At 43.0% G+C, this 21,784-nt stretch overlaps 1 protein-coding gene across 2 annotated transcripts in view; it reads right to left on the bottom strand.

Moving 5' to 3' along the window:
* Positions 1-21,784, bottom strand: part of ATP7A (ATPase copper transporting alpha) — a 179,282-nt gene that overhangs the window by 157,073 nt on the left and 425 nt on the right. Inside the window, exon 1 of one of the 2 annotated variants that reach the window (XM_030210065.1) lies at positions 18,082-18,163. The exons of the other annotated variant lie outside the window; for it this stretch is intronic. Coding sequence (XP_030065925.1) covers positions 18,082-18,084 — 3 coding nt within the window. The 5' untranslated portion in view covers positions 18,085-18,163. Of the gene's footprint in view, positions 1-18,081; positions 18,164-21,784 lie in introns of those variants that run through there. 2 annotated transcript variants of the gene reach the window in all.

Genomic DNA, 21,784 nt, shown 5'->3' with positions numbered 1-21,784 from the left:
TGATACTCAGGAAGGAAAAAACTTACTCAGAAGGGTATCTTTTTATATAAAAATACCTTTATTTGATGCAGTCTCCAAAATAAAGTACTACTACTACTAATCACTTCTATAGCGCTACAAGGCATACGCAGCGCTGTACACCATACATGAAAAGACAGTCCCTGCTGAAAGAGCTCACAATCTAAGTAGGACAGGCAAACTGACAGAACAACTAAGAGGTAAAGTAGGTACAAACGGAAAAGGGTAGAGAAAGCAAAGATAGCAAAACAATATGTGAACTACCAAAGCAAAAAGGAAGTTCCTCTCTCTCTTAACTCTTTAGTAGGCTTTCCTATTCTCGTAGGGCCCTGGAAGGAATCACATTCTACTATGTATCTACAGGGTCCCGGGGCTAGGTATCCCAGATTCTTCCAAGCGATCCTGTAAGGCATTCACAGAACAAATTCTCAAAAATCACAAATCTCCTTGGTACCCTAAATAGGTATTGCTAGTGCTACCACTCTTTAGACTCTCAACAGAAAAAAAAAAAATCCCTAAAACTGCCTTAAAATGTCTACTCTGGGGAAATACCTCTCCCCCCCCCCCCCCAAAAAAAAAAAAAAAATTAAATCATCACCTGAAATTCCTTAAAAGCTTCTGCAAAAAGGTGGGATAATGTGGGGTAAAAATGCAACAAATAAAAAATCAAACACTCCTGTCCCTGTGCTCAGAATGCACCAGGGAGACCAGTCCATCACATCACAGAACTGGATCTCTGAGGAGGTAGATCTTGGATTTATCTGACTGGTCCCACTCACCTCTTGAGGTACGCGGAAACAACTCCTCTGTGCAGCTGGGTTCTGGCAGAACCTTTGGACTGAGTCTCTGAGGAATGCCCCGCATCTAAAGAACTTTCCTTACAGGCAGCTTGCTCCAGACCATCCCTTGGTTTTTCAGCCTCCTTTGTTCTCCTTCCCTTTCACCTTGGGTTAGGGTTAGCTGGCCTAAGGGAACATACCAATTCGTGGCTGGCGATCAGAAAGGCAGCGCCCCCTCTGAAGTTGCTGACCCCCTTGCAGTTCTGCAGCACCTCTGCCACCTGCTAGAGTTTCCTCTACTACTCTCTTTCTGGAGCTCAGCAGACCCAGAGGAGATACTTGTCCATCATTGGTCAGTGGATAAGTGTAATCTCTTATCTCAATGTATGCAGGATCAATTTAGGAACAAGAACTCACGAATCTTCTGAACACAAAGAAAAGACTGACGTCCTCTGTTACATACGACATACACAATTGTATAGATGGGCAGACTGCATAGGCCAAATGGTCTTTACCTGTCTTCATTTTAATACTAGTAAAAGAGGCCCGTTTCTGAGCAAATGAAACGGGCGCTAGCAAGGTTTTTGTCGGCAACACCCCCCCCCCCACCAACCCCTTTGTTGTTGTGGCATTGCTCCGCCCCCAACGTCATGACGTTTGACACGAGGGCGGGGCCCGTAGCGATTTTCCACCCCCCGCCTCCCTCCCTCCCTGCCAACCCCTTGGTTGTTCTGCCATTGCTCCGCCCTGGGGCCCGTAGCAATTTCCCACCCCACCCGCCTCCCTGCCTCCCTCCCTACCAACCCCTTCGTTGTTCTGCCATTGCTCCTCCCTCGAGGGCGGGGCCTGGAGCGATTTTGGTGGCTTCACCACCATGAACCTTCAAACCTTTTTGAAGGAAGTCAGGGCTTGGCTTCACTGACGTCACTGTCTTCAGAACGTTGAGGGTGAGTTTTATATATATAGATGTTTTCTATGTCAGGAAAGTACTAATGGAATTCAAGACAGCAATGGAAATGAATGGCTGAAGCCCTAGCAATAAAGTTAACCAAGAAATCAGAAGCGGCTACTCCACAGAGTTAAATGGATTGGCTAAAATCAGATTAAAGTGGTTCTTAGAAGCCAAGAGGTTGGTCCCAGCAACCAGAAGTCAACCCAAGCTCTCTACTGTAGAATTAAAAAAAAAAACGTTTCGCTCCTTGCCATGGTTCCAGCTTCAGCTTTCAGTTCTAGCCCCCCACTCCCAGTCTTAGCTCCAGCTTCAAGCCTGAAATGCCAGCCCCAGCAAACCAGGTCTCCTCTCCTGCAACCCAGTTCCCCAATTCAAGTGGAGAGGAAAACGGTAACGGAATTCAAACATGCGTGGGATAAACATAAAGGAATCCTGTTCAGAAGGAAAGGATCCTCAGGAGCTTAGCCGAGATTGGATAGCAGAGCCAGTAGTGGGAGGCGGGGCTGGAGGTTGGGAGGTGGGGATAGCGCGGGGCAGACTTATACGGTCTGTGCCAGAGCCAGTGGTGGGAGGCAGGGATAGCGCTGGGCAGACTTATACGGTCTGTGCCAGAGCCGGTGGTGGGAGGCGGGACTGGAGGTTGGGAGGCAGGGATAGTGCTGGGCAGACTTATACGGTCTGTGCCAGAGCCGGTAGTTGGGAGGCGGGGCTAGTGCTGGGCAGACTTATACGGTCTGTGCCAGAGCCGGTGGTTGGGAGGCGGGGCTAGTGCTGGGCAGACTTATACGGTCTGTGCCAGAGCCGGTGGTGGGAGGCGGGGCTAGTGCTGGGCAGACTTATACGGTCTGTGCCAGAGCTGGTGGTGGGAGGCGGGGATAGTGCTGGGCAGACTTATACGGTCTGTGCCCTGAAGAGCACAGGTACAAATCAAAGTAGGGTATACACAAAAGTAGCACACATGAGTTGTCTTGTTGGGCAGACTGGATGGACCATGCAGGTCTTTTTCTGCCGTCATCTACTATGTTACTATGTTACTAAGTAGCAATGTGGCTAGGGAACCTGATACCAGGGAGCAAAACCAGGTAGCCTCTTAAAAGTTTTTCTGTTTGGGTTAGAAGTTGCACAGTAAGGACTTTGTTTCTGTTAATCTTTCCCAGATGAATGTGGGTGGTGTTATATATACACCCTAAACAAGTTGTAGGTACTCTAAGAGGCTTTAAGTGGCCAGACAAGAATCTTGGGTTAGGCTTCTCTGGACTAGGCCTCCCGAAGTTTATTTACTGTATTAGGGCTTTGGGACCTTTGTGAGCTCAAATGCTGTGACATGTCAAGCATCTCAGGCTGCCCACATCAGGAGAACGTCATTCTTTATTGTCTGGCAGCTACGCCTCCTTCTTGAACACCTGCCAGTAGCAGTGGCTGGCAGTGCTACTCTGGAAAATCATGACACAGGTTGCCATCATTGTTGTAATGATAACATTGTACAGCTCCGATCTCACCTTTATGATGGAACACCTCCAAGTGATATTTCACAGGAAGACAATGAAAATGCCACACACAGCTGAAAACAAAGTGGGAATAAAGGCTATAGTGACCATGATCCTTGAAAAAATAAAAAAAAGTCATTGTAATTTCCTGAACACAGGAAAACAAAAGGTATTGACGGGAATACTCATAGGTCAATATTCAAAAGAGATTTTTTTTTTTTGTTATTTATTTGCCAATGGCTACTAAATGAAAAAAAACAAAACGTCCTCTAGCTGCTGATATTCAAATGGATAGCGCTGGTGGAAAATCGCTCTAACCACTTGAACTTTTCAGCAGACCCAAACTAACTAAATACTGCCACCATACACGCTCTACAGTGGGCAGCAGTCGTGTATTACACGTTAATTCAGCCCTGTGCATATCCATATTTTTTTTAACACTGCTCAATATTGACCCAAGAATTTATAAGTGAAAAAAATGTGATTTCACTATAAAAGATTTGGATACAAAGTTATGTTTGTTTCTCACTTACAGAGCACCTATACCGACAGTTTATTTTGTTTCCGGAACACTTCATATAATTATATCCCCTGCCCTGTCTTCAATGTTTGAGCTCTGATTTTTTTTTTTTTGGGGGGGGGGAGGAAGGGGGAGAGCTTGGTGCTTTCCTCTTGCTCAATCAACCAGGAATTATAAAACATGGTTCCCTCAGAACACAGCACATATGGACCCCAAGTCTGGTGTGGTTTGAGCAGTGGCCGACAGTCTTCACTCAGGGGTCCCTCTCTAGGGAGCCACAGGAGAAGACACAGCATGCAAATCTATCTCATGAATATTCATTGTGGATATCCTGAAAACCTGACTGGCTGGGGAGCCTCTAGGATCAGATTTGGGAACCACTGCTTTACACCCTTAATAGATGGAAAAGCAACAAGTCAATGCTGCCGCTGCCGCTGCCCCCCCACTACTACCCGCATCCCCCTGCAGCCCGGTCCAGCTCAGTGACAGCGGCTGCTGGGGAAATCGTCTTCAGCTTTTTTGATGTCATGCCGTATCCTCTTATTAAACCTCCTTGGATTAAGCCATAGGCAAACTTTACACATACTTAGAGGCATATTTTCAAAGCACAAATTTACATACAGGCTCATTTTCAAAAGAGAAGGATGCCCATCTTTCAACACAAATCAGAAGATGGGCGTCCTTCTCACAGGGTCGCCCAAATCGGTATAATCAAAAGCCAGTTTTGGGCGTCCCCAACTGCAGTCCGTCACGGGGACGACCAAAGTTCATGGGGGCGTGTTGGAGGCGTAACGAAGGCGGGACTTGGGTGTGCCTAACACATGGACGTCCTCGGCCCATAATGGAAAAAAAGGGCGTCCCTGACGAGCACTTGGACGACTTTACCTGGTCGTGTTTTTCTTACGACCAAGCCACAAATAGGTGCCTGAACTGACCAGATGACCACCGGAGAGAATCGGGGATGACCTCTCCTTACTCCCCTAGTGGACACTAACCCCCTCCCACCCTCAAAAATAATCTTTCAACATATTTTGTGCCAGCCTCAAATGTCATACTCAGGTCCATCACAACAGTATGCAGGTCCCTGGAGCAGTTTTAGTGGGTGCAGTGTACTTCAGGCAGTCGGACCCAGGCCCCCCCCCCCCCCCACCTGTTACACTTGTGGTGGTAAACGTGAGCCCTCCAAAACCCACCACAAACCCACTGTACCCACATCTAGGTGCCCCCTTCACCCATAAGGTGTATAGTTGTGGGTAATGGGTTTTGGGGGGCTCAGCACACAAGGTAAGGGAGCTATGTACCTGGGAGCAATTTCTGAAGTCCACTGAAGTGCCCCCTAGGGTGCCCGGTTGGTGTCCTGGCATGTGAGGGGGACCAATGCTCCTCCCACGACCAAAGGACTTGCATTTGGTTGTTTGAGATGGGCATCCTTGGTTTCCATTATCGCCGAAAATCAGAAACGACTAAGTCTAAGGACGACTTAAATTTCAAGATTTGGGCGTCCCCGACCATATTATTGAACCGAATGATGGACGTCCATCTTGTTTCCATAATACGGGTTTCCCCGCCCATCCATCGGGACGTTTTGCGAGGACATCTTCAGCAAAACTTGGGTGTCCCTTTCGATTATGCCCTTCATAGTAATCTATGGAACTTTGTAAGTCTAAGTGCTTTAAAAATGAGCCCCTTAGTGTCCCCATGTTTGGGGGGGGGGGGGGGCTGTGATATGTGCTCAGGACTCAGGAGATTAAAAGGACAGACTTCAATGACCTGCTGGGTATATATGGTAATCTCATCTTTGCTAAATATTTCAGATATATCGATCGATTTGCACCATGATGTTACTGAATTCTATTGTCTCACCGTATTTTCAAATGTAAGACACATTGGTCCAGTGAAGACTAACTCAAAATAACCTGTTCCTTTGCTGGACCCTAGTATTACCATATTGAAACTGCGACCATAACATGCACTGCTCAGTGGAACTTATTTGTCCCATTAATAAGTTAAATGATTAACTTTCTTGAAAGAATTATATAAACTTTGGATGCATGACTAGGGACATAAACATATACTCATGTATTCAATATCACAATTCCTCATGTACAGCCACAAAACAACCTTTTAGGGTGGATACACAAAGAGCTCCTTTTATTATCAACCAGATAGAGATAAGAGTTTTCAGTTTTGGCACAGTAATGTCATCACAAGAACAAAATATAAGAAAACCAATGGATTGCATTAGGGGAATATAGGCCACTTTGTTATATTTTAATAAAAGATCTGCATGAAACATAGTAACATAGTAGATGACGGCAGAAAAAGACCTGCACGGTCCATCCAGTCTGCCCAACAAGATAAACTCATATGTGCCACTTTTAGTGTATACCCTGCCTTGATTTGTACCTGTCTTTTTCAGGGCACAGACCATATATAAGTCTGCCCAGCACTATCCTCGCCTCCCAACCACCAGCCCCGCCTCCCACCACCGGCTCTGGCACAGACCGTATAAGTCTGCCCAGCACTATCCCTGCCTCTCACCACCAGCTCTGGCACAGACCGTATAAGTCTGCCCAGCACTATCCCCGCCTCCCAACCACCAGCCCCGCCTCCCACCACTGGCTCTGGCACAGACCATATAAGTCTGCCCAGCACAGCTTAATTTTGACTTACAAAAACCACTTGCCCCTGAAAAATATTCCAAACAGAACAATTCATTTGTGTATCTAAAAGGTAAACTTCTACAAAAGAGATGAAAATGTAATTCCATGTGCCCCAATGAAAGGAGAGTTTAATTCTACTTCCTGAATATATGTAAACCGCTTTGAATGTAGTTGCAAAAACCTCAAAAAGGCGGTATATCAAGTTCCATTTCCCTTTCCCTTCCATTTAATTTCAATATATTCCATCATCTTTATAACACCAGGCTTCCCAAGGCAGTTTACAACAGATAAGATGAACCCATTAGGAAACAGGATATCCTCACTGAAATTTGGAAGTAGAAAAATGAGCACAAAATACAGAGTTTATAATTGCTGTTTCTTCCAGCTACAATAATTTTTGAAGCTGTTTTAGTGATATTCAATTGTTATTTCATGATATTTAGATCTACATATGGGAAGCTTTCAAATAAATTAAAAGGCTATTCAATAAGTAAAAAAAAAAAAAAAATCTTTTCTCCTCCACCTTTTAAGGCACTGCCTATCCAACTGGAACAGCTTTAGACTTGATACAGATGGACCACGCATAGGCAGTCTGTTATTTCTAATAATCTTTTTGCTGTTGTTTTCAATAGCGTTTGCTGTTGTTCTGGGTGAACTAAAACCACGGCAAGCTCTGCCTACTGCCTGCAAGCTCCACCTACTGGCTTCAGCTAATGTAATGAACTAGATAGGCTCACTTTGTCTCCTGTTTTATCCAACCTCCTTGATAACAGCCGAGACTATAGGTTGGACCCAGCCAATGGGAAGGCAGTGGGGGAAGGGCCTGAAAGGGCTGGATCCTACCTATAGTCTTGTATTTATTTGAACATTTGTTAAATAGTCATTTGTAATAATATCATGGCAGTGTAGCAAAAAAATACAAAAAAAACCCATAAAAATCAACAATAAAATCAAACATTAGAAAAAGGATAGCGACAAAGACAATGGGGATCAAGGAGACAACATTAGGCAGGTGAATTAAAAATACAGTTATTCCAAAGGACATGGCCAAAAAAAAAAAAAAGCAGCTTGCTTTGAGATCCCAGAATAGGTCTGGAAAGCTCTGGCCAGTGTTACACTCGTTCTGCTGTACTGTCAGCATGCACAGCTGTGGAAGAGAGGGTGAAAGTGGAACCAGGCTACAGGTAACTGTCCTTTTATAGGAAAGTGAAAGAGTTTGAATTTACACTGAATATTTCCGTCCATAAATGTAGATCTGGTTTCATAACCCTGTATGTATCTAACGACTTTGCTTCTTTCTATCTTCTTTTCAACCAAGTACACTATTGTCATAATTTATGATCGATTCTCATAGTAAATAACGCTGTTTATCTTCAGTGTCAAGAAACAGTGTTTGAACTAGTAAGTGCTCTCCAGTAAACCACTGTTCATTTTTTTTCAAGTTTGATCAGCAATTAGTAATTTGATTAGGGTGAAAAACTGGTAAAATCCACTAGGATAGTCCTGAAATGTATTGGTAAACACCAGTTAACACCTGAAGGAAGAAGGCTCTAGTGACAGCAAGGCAGGTGTATAGGAGATGAGATAGAAGACATAATTATTTTCCCTTTTTTATATAACATCCTGACAGGATTTCACAGATAGAAAAATATATTTGTGAGCCCCTCTAAGGCCAGAGAAAGTACCTGCATATAACAAATAAATGTATAGTGCTTTGGTTGTACCACAGAAAGGCATCACATCAAATTCATGACCTTTGTATAAAACACTAACTCTCAAACATTCACTCAAGGCCAACAAACTCAAACGGCACTTTTCAAAACATAATCCCCACAGGGGCCCCTCGTATTGGTACTGGAGGAACAAGCTACACAAACTTATGCTATGGGAAATGCGTGATGCCCGGAACACCCCAAAGAGGCAACAACGGTTCATTAAAATTTGGGGGGCTTATTTGAACAAAATTTCCCCACGGGCGCGGAGCCAAGCTTTGAATGTCTTAGGATAGTCAGTGTGAATGGATGAAGTATGGTAAGAGCGCATGAGGGAAGAACCTACATATCAGATGTCATTGACAGATGTCTGAATTGACTGTAAGTAGGTGGGGAGAGACGAATAACTCCGCAATTAACTCGATGTTAACAGTGTTAACATGCACATGGAAAGGTCTGTCGGGGTCACATAGCATGCCTATCTGCCAATAATAATAACAATACCAGAGCACAAAGGGGGGGGGGGGGAAGGGGAGAAAAGTTATCAAAAGTTGTCAGTTGATGGTTATTGCAGTAATTGGATTGTTGTAGCATGGACTGTTTGTGAAGTTTGATCCATGCAAGTATGTAACGCTATAACATGCGAAACATTAATAAAAATCGTTTAAATATAAAACATAATCCCCAAATTCCAACATGTTGGTTTTAATAGCAAGGTTAGAGTTAATCCTTTGGTGAGCACTAGGCAAACAAGCACACTGGGCCCCTATTATAATAATGTAAATACATTTTAAAACTTCCACCAATGGAGCAGCTCAGTGTGGTACTGACTGCAAAGGAAAAGAAGCAGATAAAAAGAGCTGATCACCTACTGCTTTTTCTGAGTACAGAACAGTGGACATGAGGTGGAGAGAATAGAGAGACCTCTGCAGGCAGCTGTTCTGGTAACCCCCCCCCCCACCCCACACACACACACACACTTCTTTCTGCCAGCAGGTGATTTACTAGGGCAAAAAACTGCTTTGGAAGCCAATAGAATGAGCATATCTGAGCCAACCCCTCATTAATACTTGGCCTTAGGCACGTATCTTGCCTATGGTTTAAAATTGCCCTTCTAATAACTGGAATCGTCAACAAGTTCTGTTTTCTGTGCATGTTATTTCTTTGTTAACATAACACTATGTAAGGTTCATTGTTATTCTTTTCAACCTAATGGAAGTTGGAAAGAATTAGTAACATAACACAGTAGATGACGGCAGATAACGACCTGTATGGTCCATCCAGTGTTTCTATAACAAAAGGAGTCAAGAATGTCTGTCTGTGTGGGGTCAAAATAACTCTCCAAAAACGTAACAGAATGGGATGCAACTTAGCAGGTAGGAAAAAAATAAAACAGTAAAAAGAATCACTGAGTTCAAAAATGGGAAAACAAATTTGGACTAGGCATTCCAGAGAAATAACACCCCTCACCCCCCACCAAAAATGTTGCATTTTTATAGATGCAGGTCTGGGGGCAAAATAACTCTCCAAAAATTTAACAGGATTAAACTTGGTATGTGGGGAAAAAAACTGATTAAAAAAACAAACCATGATAAATTTCAAAAATTGTCCAAATCAGACCATGGCAATAATAATAACCTAATTGCAGCATTTTAGAGCGTTTATAATTTAAACCTGAATACACAACAGTAACCCATAGTGAGGTAAAAAAAAGAAAGCAATAGTACACGATCATCTTTATGACCAAAATAGTGACACACAATTCAGAGCCGACCAAAAGTGAAAAAAAGATGTCTTAGAGGCTTATTTTCAAAGCACTTAGCCTCCCAAAGTTCCATAGAAACCTATGGAACTTAGCCTCCCAAAGTGCTTTGAAAATATGCCTCTTAGCTAAATGTGCAATGTGAGATTTAAAGGAGAGGGCAAAATCCCAAATGATGCCCACATATCTGAAACTAGTGACTGGGGTAATTTGAGTTCCAAAGAGAGTGAGGAATAGCCTGTGAATCAAAAGGCAATCATTTTTTTCTGGGTTTAGCACTAAGTGATGGTCCTTCAACCAAAGGGCATTACCATCCATGACTGTTCCAAAACCTGAGTCCCTGTATGGCTGATTAAGCTAGTTAAAGAATATGGTAAAACAAGATCCAGTTTGTTGACGATATGGATGGGCAGACTGAATAGGCCACATGGTCATTATCTACATTCATTTTACTTGTTTCTATGGAAGAGTTACAACAATATTGTAGAATAAAACAACATCTACTATAATAAAAAGCACCTCCAACGTTCTGAAGCTGACTCCGTGGCACTGTAGCAGTGTAGGGCTCGTAAGTCTGTAGTTCAGCGTTTCATTGGCTCTCACTGTCCACAACATCACAAGAATGAGGACCCAATGAACGACCAACCCGCCTGCCCGGACCGTGATTACCACACAACACAAACCCATGGTGGCGATTCTCCTCTCACTCCTGCCCCCCCTCTAGGGACCCACCGATTCTCCGTCGCTCCTTTGAAAGCCCTGCCCGTCTGTAGCCTTTCCTTCCAGTTCGTTCCCTCAGAGTCCTGCCCTCGCGGAAAGAGGAAATGACGTCAGAAGGCGGGATTCACAGGGAATGAACTCGAAGGGAAGGCTACAGACGGGCAGGGCTTTCAAAGGAGCGACGGAGAATCGGTGGGTGCCTGGGGGGTCAGGGGAGAATCGCTGCGTGGCTGGAGGGGGGGGTCAGGAGAGAGAGGAGAATCGCTGGGTGCCTGGAGGGGGAGCAGGGGAGAGAGAAGCATCGCTGAGTGGCTGGAGGGGGAGCAGGGGACAGAGGAGACAAGTCTCACTCTCTGTCACACACACTCGCACATTCAATCTCTCTCTCTCACACACAGTCACTGTCAAACACACTCTGTCAAACATACACACTCTGAGGAAAACCTTGCTAGTGCCTATTTCATTTCTTTCAGAAACGGGCCTTTTTTTACTAGTCCTATATAATAAAAAGCACCTCCAACATTCTGGAGCTGACTCCATGGCAGTGTAGGGTTCGTAAGTCTGTAGTTCAGCGTTTCATTGGCTCTCACTGTCAACAAGGAACCAATCAGACAGAACGGAACTTGGAGGAGGGAAGTGGAGTGGATTGAATCTCTAACAAACCATCATATACAGGGAGGTACGAACATCAGTGGAGGCAAGTGCACAGAACGGAAGGGAAGACAAACATTTAATCACTTTGTCACACACACACACAGACATCACACACACACACTCAATCACTCTGTGTATCTCTCTCTTACACTGTCTGTAAAACACACTGTTACTTTCAGTCTCTCACATGGGCAACTGTATGTTGCATTCTCACGAGTAAGGAGCTCTTCTGATGTGATTGTTAAACTGATTGAAGGGCCTGAACAAGGAAAACCTTTACCACATTGTAACACAGTTTACACAAAAAATATTGTATATAAAGAAATCTTACACATGTAAACAACAATTATATTCAGAATACAACCGTGGAAACATTAATGGCAGGAACTCATTACATTGCTAGCGCCCGTTTCATTGCGTTAAGAAACGGGCCTTTTTTACTAGTATCATACAATATACACTTCTATACATGTACAATGCATAGATGGGGAAATAAAACAGTTAGGATAGTGGAAAACTAAGACCATTATATGTAGGGGACAGAGTGACTGAGGGTGAGAGTGTAAGAGAATGGTATTGATAGTGAATGTCATAAAAGAGACAAAAATGAACATGGAAGTTCTTTTCTGTAGTAGGTGAACTAGGGTGTCTATATATCTTATGCATTTCATATCTATTCTGAAAGTTGTTGATGTGACAGATAACTAACACCTTCAAGACAATAACAAAATCAAGTTTAAAAAATTTATATTTAAGACTTTGCAACTTTAAGTACAGTTGAAATCCTCATATATGATATGAAATAGCACTTATATCACGCTAAATCCCAAACCAAATGGTGATTCAAAGCGGGTTATAAAAATATTTGCATATTAGCCAACAAACTTAGTTTACACACAACATTTTCTGACTAAATATGTTCTCAAGTCCTTGCGAAAGAGAGTGTAAGAGATAGCTGAGTGCAAATCCTCAGGTAATGACCTGCTTGATAACTAAATTAGTTTTCTAAGAGTTTTTTTTTATACTTAATACCCACAAACAATGAATAAAGTAGGAGAAAAGGGTCTCTAGATCTTGACTCTCTCTTCAAAGGAAAAACCACTAATTTTTACAGATATTCTGGACTGGTACCACTGAACATTTTAAATACAAAACATGCCAATTAAAAAAAGATATGCGCTTGTACAGGTAACCAGTGACGAGAAACCAAGGCTGAGGTAACACCGTCATGCTTTTCCAAGTGAAAAATGAGTCTACAGCAATGTTCTGTAAGATCTGCAAGTTGGTTCGCAATTTAACAGTGACAGAAGAATACAGACTATTTACAATAGTCTAAATGGGATAATGCAAGAGCTTAAGCCAGAAGTATAAAGTGCTTTTTATCAAAATAATGGTGAACATTTTGCAACATACAGAGCTTAAAGAATACTGTCTTGATGAAATGATTAACTTGAGGTTCTAAAGAAGTATGGAAACCAAAATAAAACCCAGAAACTTAGCAGTACGTTCAACCTTTAAAGAACGAGCCTTAGAAATAATAAGTGTATCCGGAATCAAATTTGTTGCAGTATCTATCCATAATAATTTAGTCTTCTCCTTGCTTACTTTAAAACCAAGTATTGTGCTATGATGTTCAACAAGTGAAATACAAGAAGCAACCTTAGACATAGTAAGGTTAAAACTAAAACAAATGCATCACAAGCACAAGAATAAAAGCCTACTTTTAAAGCTGAAAATCCTGATTCAAAGCAAGGTGGCTCCTGTATTTGAAAAGAATAGCATTAGAGCACATAAGGTGCCCTGGTTCTCTGAGGAATTGTGTCTATTAAAGCAGAATCTGCACAGAGTCAAAAGGAAATGGAGAACATTCCCTTCAAAGGGTTACACAAGAAAGTTATCTTTCCCAGTTGGCATAGCATAAACAGACAGTACAAACCACTAAATGTCATTATTATAATGAGTTAATAGATAAGGCTCCATCTAGCTCTAAAGAGTTGTTTTCCACTTTGTCTACTCTGGTTTGGAATCCTGGAAAGTCTCCTGGGATGGATTCCCAAATATCTAGTACCCAATTTGCTCATGGCTTTGTAAAGGAAGCGAGTAAGATTGTTGATCAGTTTGAGCCTTCAGAGTTGTTAATTGATCAGCCCAGAGAGAAGGATGAGTGTGCTCAATGGCAGGAGTTTCAAGTGGTTACGAGTGAGTCTGTGGGTAGGATATTTTCTCGACTTCTAACAGCTTTTGTAAAACTGATGTTTGTGGTAAAGACGTTGAAGACAGAGGTGGCCCCATTTTTTATGATTATCATCAATACATGCTTTGTGATAGGGGTTGTACCTGCAGAATTGGCGCAGTTAAACCTATTTTGAAAAGTGGAGTAATGGCTGTGTTCTTGGTGGCTAATTATAGACCTATCACCTCTCTGCCTTTTCTGGTAAAAGTGATGGAGAAGATAGTGTACGATCAGTTGAAAGACTTTCTGGAGTAGCACGATATTTTGGATGTGGATCAGTTTGGATTCCGTCTGAATCATGACACAGACTTTACTACTATACTTGATTTGATTAGAGTAGGCTTTGATAAGGGTTAGAGACTTTTGCTGGTTGCTTTAGATATAATGATCTAGAGTATCAAAGGCCGCCGTGATATCTTGATGCAGAGACTCAAATCTATTGGGGTGGCTGGAATCATCTTAAGATGATTTACTTCATTTGTACATGGCAGAATTTGTGTTGTGCAACCATCTAGTAAATCAGATTCCATTAACATTTCCACTGGAGTACCTTAAGGTTCATGCCTATCGGCTGTATTAATATCTTCCTTTCACCTTTATGTACAGTGCTGAGTGAGTCCAGTTTGCAATTTTGAATTTACACTGATGACATTCAATTTTAATTGATGATGATCCTGAGAGAGGATTTGATAAACTAAGAGGGGTATTTTCTGTGATTCAGAAATGGATGTTCGATAACCACTTAAAATTGAATGTCATCAAAACGCAAATTTTATTTTTGGGTAACAAGTTGGGATTCTAATTTTCCAAAGGAGTTTGTTTTTGAGGGTGACTCTATCCCTACTGTTAACAAATGCACCACTTTGTCAATGAAGCAGCATGTACTAAAAAAGTGATTAGAAATTTATTTTGTAAACTGAAAACAGTGTGACATTTGAGAGGTCTGTTGAGTCCAATTTTCGTACTGTAGTACAGGGTGTGGTCATTTCTAGCTTAGATTATTGCAATGTTTTTTTTTCCTGGGTATCAGGAAATATCAGCTCAGGGCACTACAAGTCACCCAAAATGCTGTGGCGAGAGTGTTAGGGGGATGTAGTCGCTTTGAGCACATTACACCTGCGCTCAAGTGACTACATCAGCTGCCTATGGAATACAGAATTCGATTCAAGATCCTGTACCTGATTTGCAAAGGGTTACATGACAGATTTCTACTATTTTTACTGCCAAACTGTGTGTTTATCAGCCAAAGAGACTGCTACGTTCCATGAATTCTGCTACTCTAGATGTACCCACTTTTCAGGATGTTAGGTTGGAGGAATTTTGGCACTCAATTTTTTATACTGCAAGGCCACAACTTTGGATCAGCTCCCTTCATGTATTAGAGATTTACAGGAGATGAGTGGCTTCAGGAAATAATTAAAACATTTCTGTTTCATCAGGCCTACACTGCACACTGATGTTTACTGAGGGGGAAGTCTTTGTGGTGGGGACTTAAAGTTGTATGGGATATACATAAAGGAATCCTGTGCAGAAGGAATGGATCCTCAGAAGCTTAGCCAAAATTGGGTGGCGGAGCTGGTGGGGGGAGGAAGGGCTGGTGGTTGGGAGGCGGAGCTAGCGCTGGACAGACTTCTACGGTCTATGCCCTGAAAATGACAGATACAAATCAAGGTAAGGTATACACAAAAAGTAGCACATATGATTTTATCTTGTTGGGCAGACTGGATGGACCATGCAGGTCTTTTTCTGCCATCATCTACTATGTTACTATGTGTGACAAGGCGGTGACCGTAGCTAGAAGGTTGTTAGGCTGTATAGAGAGAGGTGTGACCAGCAGAAGAAAGGGAGTGTTGATGCCCCTGTATAAGTCATTGGTGAGGCCCCATCTGGAGAATTGTGTTCAGTTTTGGAGGCTGTATCTTGCTAAGGATGTAAAAAGAATTGAAGCGGTGCAAAGAAAAGCTACGAGAATGGTATGGGATTTGCGTTACAAGACGTATGAGGAGAGACTTGCTGAACTGAACATGTATACTCTGGAGGAAAGGAGAAACAGGGGTGATATGATACCTTTCAAATATTTGAACGTCTGTATTAATCCGCAAACGAACCTTTTCCGGAGATGCGAAGGCAGTAGAACAAGAGGACATGAAATGAGATTGAAGGGGGGCAGACTCAAGAAAAATGTCAGGAAGTATTTTTTCACGGAGAGAGTAGTGGATGCTTGCAATGCCCTCCCGCGGAAGGTGGTGGAATTGAAAACGGTAACGGAATTCAAACATGCGTGGGATAAGCATAAAGGAATCCTGTGCAGAAGGAATGGGTCCTCAGGAGCTTAGTCGAGATCGGGTGGCAGAGCCAGTGGTGGGAGGCAGGGATAGTGCTGGGCAGACTTATACGGTCTGTGCCCTGAAGAGGACAGGTACAAATCAAAGTAGGGTATACACAAAAAATAGCACATATGAGTTATCTTGTTGGGCAGACTGGATGGACCGTGCAGGTCTTTTTCTGCTGTCATCTACTATGTTACTATGTATTTCCTTTATATTTTAAGTATGAACTGTATTTTTTGTCCTCTCCAGTCTGAATTTATTTTAATGATTTAGTTGTTATGTATTGGATCTTCTTATCATGCCTGTGTTTGCTGTACTCTGCCTAGAAGACTGTGGATAGAGCAGAATATAAATTTTTACATAAATAAATAAATAAATGGATCTGGCATCAGAAACCAACTTAACCCTCCATTGCCCCAGGTACAAATAAGTACCTAAGCCACATTGAGCCTGCCATGAGTGGGAAAGCGTGGGGTACAAATTAAAAAAAAATGCTAGCAAAGCTGACTCTGTACTATGAAAACACTTAAAACCAAATTGTTTAGAATTCAAAACAATATCTAAAAATTGAGATAACTGCTTCGCAACTACGGCCTCTGACACAACTGTGATACTGGCAACTGGCCTATAGCTTGATGGCTGGCTGCGATCCAATTAGCATTTTTCAAAATAGGGGTAAGAATTATCCTTCCCATATTTACTGGATATAGGCCTAAGTCTAGTGCCGTCCACTCCTTTTCTTTTTTTCTCCTTTTCTGCATTGTGCTTTATAACACCTGTGTTGAAGTTTGAAACATAGTGAGGCTAGCAGTATGTTCACAAAATAGTGGATTTTGCACCCTGTGTATATATTAACAACTATAAATGCTTTATTTTGAGAACTTGAAAAAAAGAAGAAAAGAACTTGTAAACAAAAGAAATCATGTCACATATTGATACCATCAATGTAAAAACACAGGCTAAACCATTTTGCATAAAGATCTATAGCACTAAGGACTACCTTGGTAGCTCACTCGCAGGTGTTGAACTCTAATAAATAATGATTCTTTATATTATCAATAATCAACGAAAATGGTAAATAGGGAGGAAAAAGCCTCAATAAGCTCCCAGTAATCAGCTGGAAGAGCAGGGCTTCATCATCACAGGCAAAAACACTCCCAGGTAAATTTAATAACAAATTAGGAAATTTAGCAGATTGAACAAAATTTGCCAGTGATGAAGCCCTGCTCTTCCAGCTGATAGCTGGGAACTTCTTGAGGCTTTTTCCTCTCTGTTTACCATTTTCATTGCTTAATAATAAGAATATAAAGAGCCATTATCTATTCACTTGTGTTGTTAGACATTTTTTTTATTCTTTTCCCCGTTATTTCTGTAGCTGTTGAACTCTGCCATGCTGAGGACCTGAGTTAGAGCTTCCATTCTGTGAGTTTATTAAATAAAAATAGACAAAAAAAGTCACACAGAACATAAAAGTGATAACTTTTTACTGGATTACTAGCTTTCAGGGCTAAAACCTTCTTCGGGTCAGGCATTGTCATCTTTTACTCTAACTGCCCAAACCTAGTAAAAAAAAAAAAAAAAAGGTAGCAATGTATATTCTTGGGGTTTTTTTTTTTAAATTTTATTTTTATTTTATTTGATAAACTTTCTAAGTGGACTAACGCGCCCACACACTACTTTATTCCTTGACTTGGCAAACTTCTTTAAGCTGGTCAGGAATGTAAGCTTCCAGCTCTCCTGGCTAGGCAGGACAGCTGTCACCCAGTCCTGGCTGAAAACACAGCCCTGTTAACGATCACTGACCCAATTATATTGTCACAGCCCTATTACGCTACTGAAACGGATTAACAAAATCAAGTTGCTCACTGTCAGGTAGTCTGGAAGAAAAAGACTTAAAAAAAATGTTGAAACAAGCTGTGAAAGGCATATTGTCCCGAGATCCTTATGACTCCATCAATATTTTTCTAATATGTACTTAATTTGAAGAAAAACATCAATACATTTCAAGGAAATATGATTAACTTGGTTAATTTCTAACAGTAAACACACAGCGTGAATATGGACAAAATGTTACAAATCTGCAAAGAACAGGAGGGTGCTGTTTTATGTCTACTGGACCAGAAGTGCTCTATTTTTCCTAGAAACACAAAAGGGGAAACTTCTACTACATCTGGCCCCATATATCCATCATTTTCCCTTATAATAAATGGGGAAAAAGTCAAAAATGTGACCTACAAATACTAAAACTCACCATGCCTGCAGTCAGCCACTCACTTTCTGCTCATTTCACTTCCAGTCCTCTGGAGAGAAGAGTGCTGCACTACTGTACTGAGCTTGTGATGTTTGTCCTTCCCTCACTTCCTGCCGCTGCTATAAGGCTGAGAAAAGACAGAAAAGTGGAACCCAGCTGCTAAGTGAGTCCTTCCTTCCTGGATCGTCCTAACTGCTCCCATCTCAGCATCAAAGAGGATGATGCTGACCTAGCACTACCCTCTAGTGGTCAGGTTGGAAATCTCCAGAGTCCTGAGAAATAAAAAATACTCTAATGGGAGACCTATCAGTACATTAGGGCTCCTAACTTAAGGATACCAGACTTGCTTTTCAAATCTGAACACCAGGGCAGGGTAGGGCTTCCCTCAGGCAACTTCCCATCATAACAATTACAAAGGAAAATCATTCTTTATTTGATCATATCTTAAAAGCAGTGGCATAGCCAGAAGTCAATTTTTTTTGGGTGGCCAACAGGTTGGATGGGTAGGCACTAGGCTTCAAGGAGAAAATCCTGTTATCTTTTTTATTTTTATTTATTGCATTTGTATCCCACATTTTCCCACCTATTTACAGGCTCGATGTGGCTTACAGAGTATTGTTATGACAGTCAATTCTGATGCACCCATGCCCTATCCCACCCCATGCTCCATCTGTACCCCACTCCCAATAACTTCAATTAGGGTAGCAGGGCAGGCTTCAGTGGCTGCAGGTCACATTGAGGGAAAGGGAAAGCACAACAGACTGCACTCTTCAGTCCCCATTTAGTCACAGTCCCCCAACATAAATGATTCCCCCATATGGTACTGAAGCCAAATACATTCTGCATCCACAGAATCCCCTGGCCTTCCCCCCCCCCCCCCCCCCCAACAATGGATGCAGAGCAGAGCTATGACATTCCCCATAAAACTCAAAGAAATGTTGGTTTCTAGTGTAATCTCAATAACCGACATATTGTAAATTAACTTAAAAAAAATATTTAAAACAAGAAGTCACTCAGAATCTTGAGCAAATCTACCATGCTAGCACTAACTTCCAAAACAAGGATCCTACCTAAATATTACAGTAGGGCCCTAAAATATCAATACATTTATAGGGAAAACTGAACAAGCCAAATTAAGACAGAATGCTACATAACATATTCATGCTAACAGAATACCTTGTTCACAGACACGGAACACGTATGCCAAATACAGAATAAGTGACCATAAACTAGAAACAAACATTAAACCAAAAACCCAAGAAGCCAGACCTTGCATGTAGTACAGCATCCGAGAAACAAGACAGACAGACATTTCTTCCAATGCAAAATATAAAGACAGCACATGCCAGGAATGGTGCTGGGGGTGGAGGGGAGGGCAACTAGGGCAATGATCCTTGGCTCCCTGGCCAAAGAGAGCTCCAAGCCTGCCGGAAGCTGAATATTGCACAACCTGGTAACAGGCTTCATGATCCCTTCCCAAATTTCTGCCCTGGGCACCAGCCATGTCTAACACCAGCTTTGGCAACATGCACATTCCAAATTTGACATATTCTATTACAAAATAGAAAATACAAGTATTTTTTTCTACCATTTTTGTTGTCGGGTTATTTTATTTTTCAAATCATATTGGTTCCTGTCTCTGGTTTCTGTTTCCCTCTGACTTCTCTTAACTCACTCACTAGGGTCTTCTGTCATGGACTTGGGTCCATCTAGCCCAATATCCTGTTTCCAACAGTGGCCAAGCCACGTCACAAGTACCTGGCAGAAACCCAAATAGTGGCAACTTTCCATGCTACCAATCCTAGGGCGGGCAGTAGCTTCCCCATGTCTGTCTTAATAGCAGACTATGGACTTTTCCTCCAGGAACTTGTCAAAACCTATTTTAAACCCAGATACACTACCTGCTGCTACTACATCCTCCGGCAAAGAGTTCCACAGCTTAACTAGTCGTTGAGTGAAAAAATATTTCTTCTCTCTCCATATCCACCATCCATCTATGTCCCTATATTTCCTTGTCCAGCTTCTCTTGTGCTTATATCCTCACATCCATCTTCACCTCTCAGCATCCTTATGCTCCCCCATGTACAGCATCTCTCTTCTGTATTCCTATTCTCCCCCCCTTCGTCTCCTCTGTGTCCATATACCACCCCCCCCCCATGTTCAGTAGTCTCTCTTTTCTCATATTCCCCCCATAACAGGTATTGCCCATCTGTGTCCATATGCTGTCCCCATACAGCATCTCCCCCTTGTGTCTCAGTTTGTATGCTCCCACCCAATGCCCATCATCTCCTCTCTGTTTCTACATACCACCCTGTGTCCAGCTTCTCCCCTTATCTTCCTCTCCCACCCGAATGTGTGCCTCTCCTCTGTGACCCTACCCCATCCAGATCCTCTCTTTTCCGTACTCCTTCCAGCATCTGGTTCTTTCTCTCACTATGTATTCAGAATTTGACCCCCCCCCCCCTTCCTTCATTTCCTTGGTCAAGCACCTCTCTCTTTCCTCCAGCTCTCCTCCAGCCCTCCCGCTCTGCAGGTCCAGCACCTCTCCCCCTTCCCTCCAACCCCCCCCCCCCCCCAGCATATCCAGCATCTTCTCCCTTCCCTCCAACCCTACCGCTACAGGTCCAACACCTTTGCTCTAGCCCCCCCTGCAAGTCCAGCACCTCTCCCTTCCCTCCAACCTCCAGCCCCCCACCCCACCCTGCAGGTCCAGCACCTTCCTCCCTTCCCTCCAACCTCCTCCTGCAGGTCCAGCACTTCTTTCCTTTCCTTCAAACCTCCTCCTGCAGGTCCACCATCTCTCTTCCCTCCGACCTCAAGCCCCCCAGCAGGTCCAGCACCTCTCTTCCCTTCCCTCTGACCTCCAGCCCCCCAGCAGGTGAAGCACCTTTCTTCCCTTCCCTCCAACCTCTCCTTGCAGGTCCAGCACCTTGTACCTCTCTTCTGCCCCCCCCCCTCCTCGCAGGTCCAGGACCTCCCTCCAACCCCTCCCCCTTGTAGGTCCAGCACCTCTCTCTGACACCCCCCCCCCCACAGGTCCAGCACCTTGCACCTCTCTACTCCCCCCTCCCCTCCCTGCAGGTCTAACACCTCTCTTCAACCCCCCCCAGATCTGGCGGGGGGGGGAGCATGTTCTTTTCTGCCTACTACTACTACTACTATTTAGCATTTCTATAGCGATACAAGGCGTACGCAGCGCTGTACAAACATAGAAGAAAGACAGTCCCTGCTCAAAGAGCTTACAATCTAATAGACAAAAAATAAAGTAAGCAAATCAAATCAATTAATGCGTTGATGCTATTCCCTCACCTGCCAGTACCACTATGTTTTCAAAATGGCAGCGGAGACGTCCCATGGTAGTCTCGCAGGTTTTGACGGTCTCAACAGTCTCAGATGCCATTTTTAAAATATGGTGGTGCCGGGCAGGGGGAAAAGCGACAGCATAACGGGCAGGAAAGAACATGTTTCCCCCCTGCGGAGGCCACTAGATCACCTGCGGCGCCCCTTTAAAGATAGGACCAGGGAGGGCTGTCGCATGTGTCAGGCATCTGGGCAGCACCTCTGGGCCCCCTAGAGCTTCCGAGCCCTTGGGCACTACCTGGTTGCCCGAATCGTCAGTCCACCCCTGAAAGGCATATTCATCTAACTCACCATCTATCAACCTGAAACAACATGCCAGGAATCTGTAGCTTTAAGGGTGCAA

The sequence above is a fragment of the Microcaecilia unicolor genome, chromosome 7 (assembly GCF_901765095.1).
Source record: "Microcaecilia unicolor chromosome 7, aMicUni1.1, whole genome shotgun sequence".
Taxonomy (NCBI): Eukaryota; Metazoa; Chordata; class Amphibia; order Gymnophiona; family Siphonopidae; genus Microcaecilia; species Microcaecilia unicolor.
Note: the sequence above shows the minus strand (reverse complement) of the source record. Positions and strands in the feature narration are given on the sequence as shown.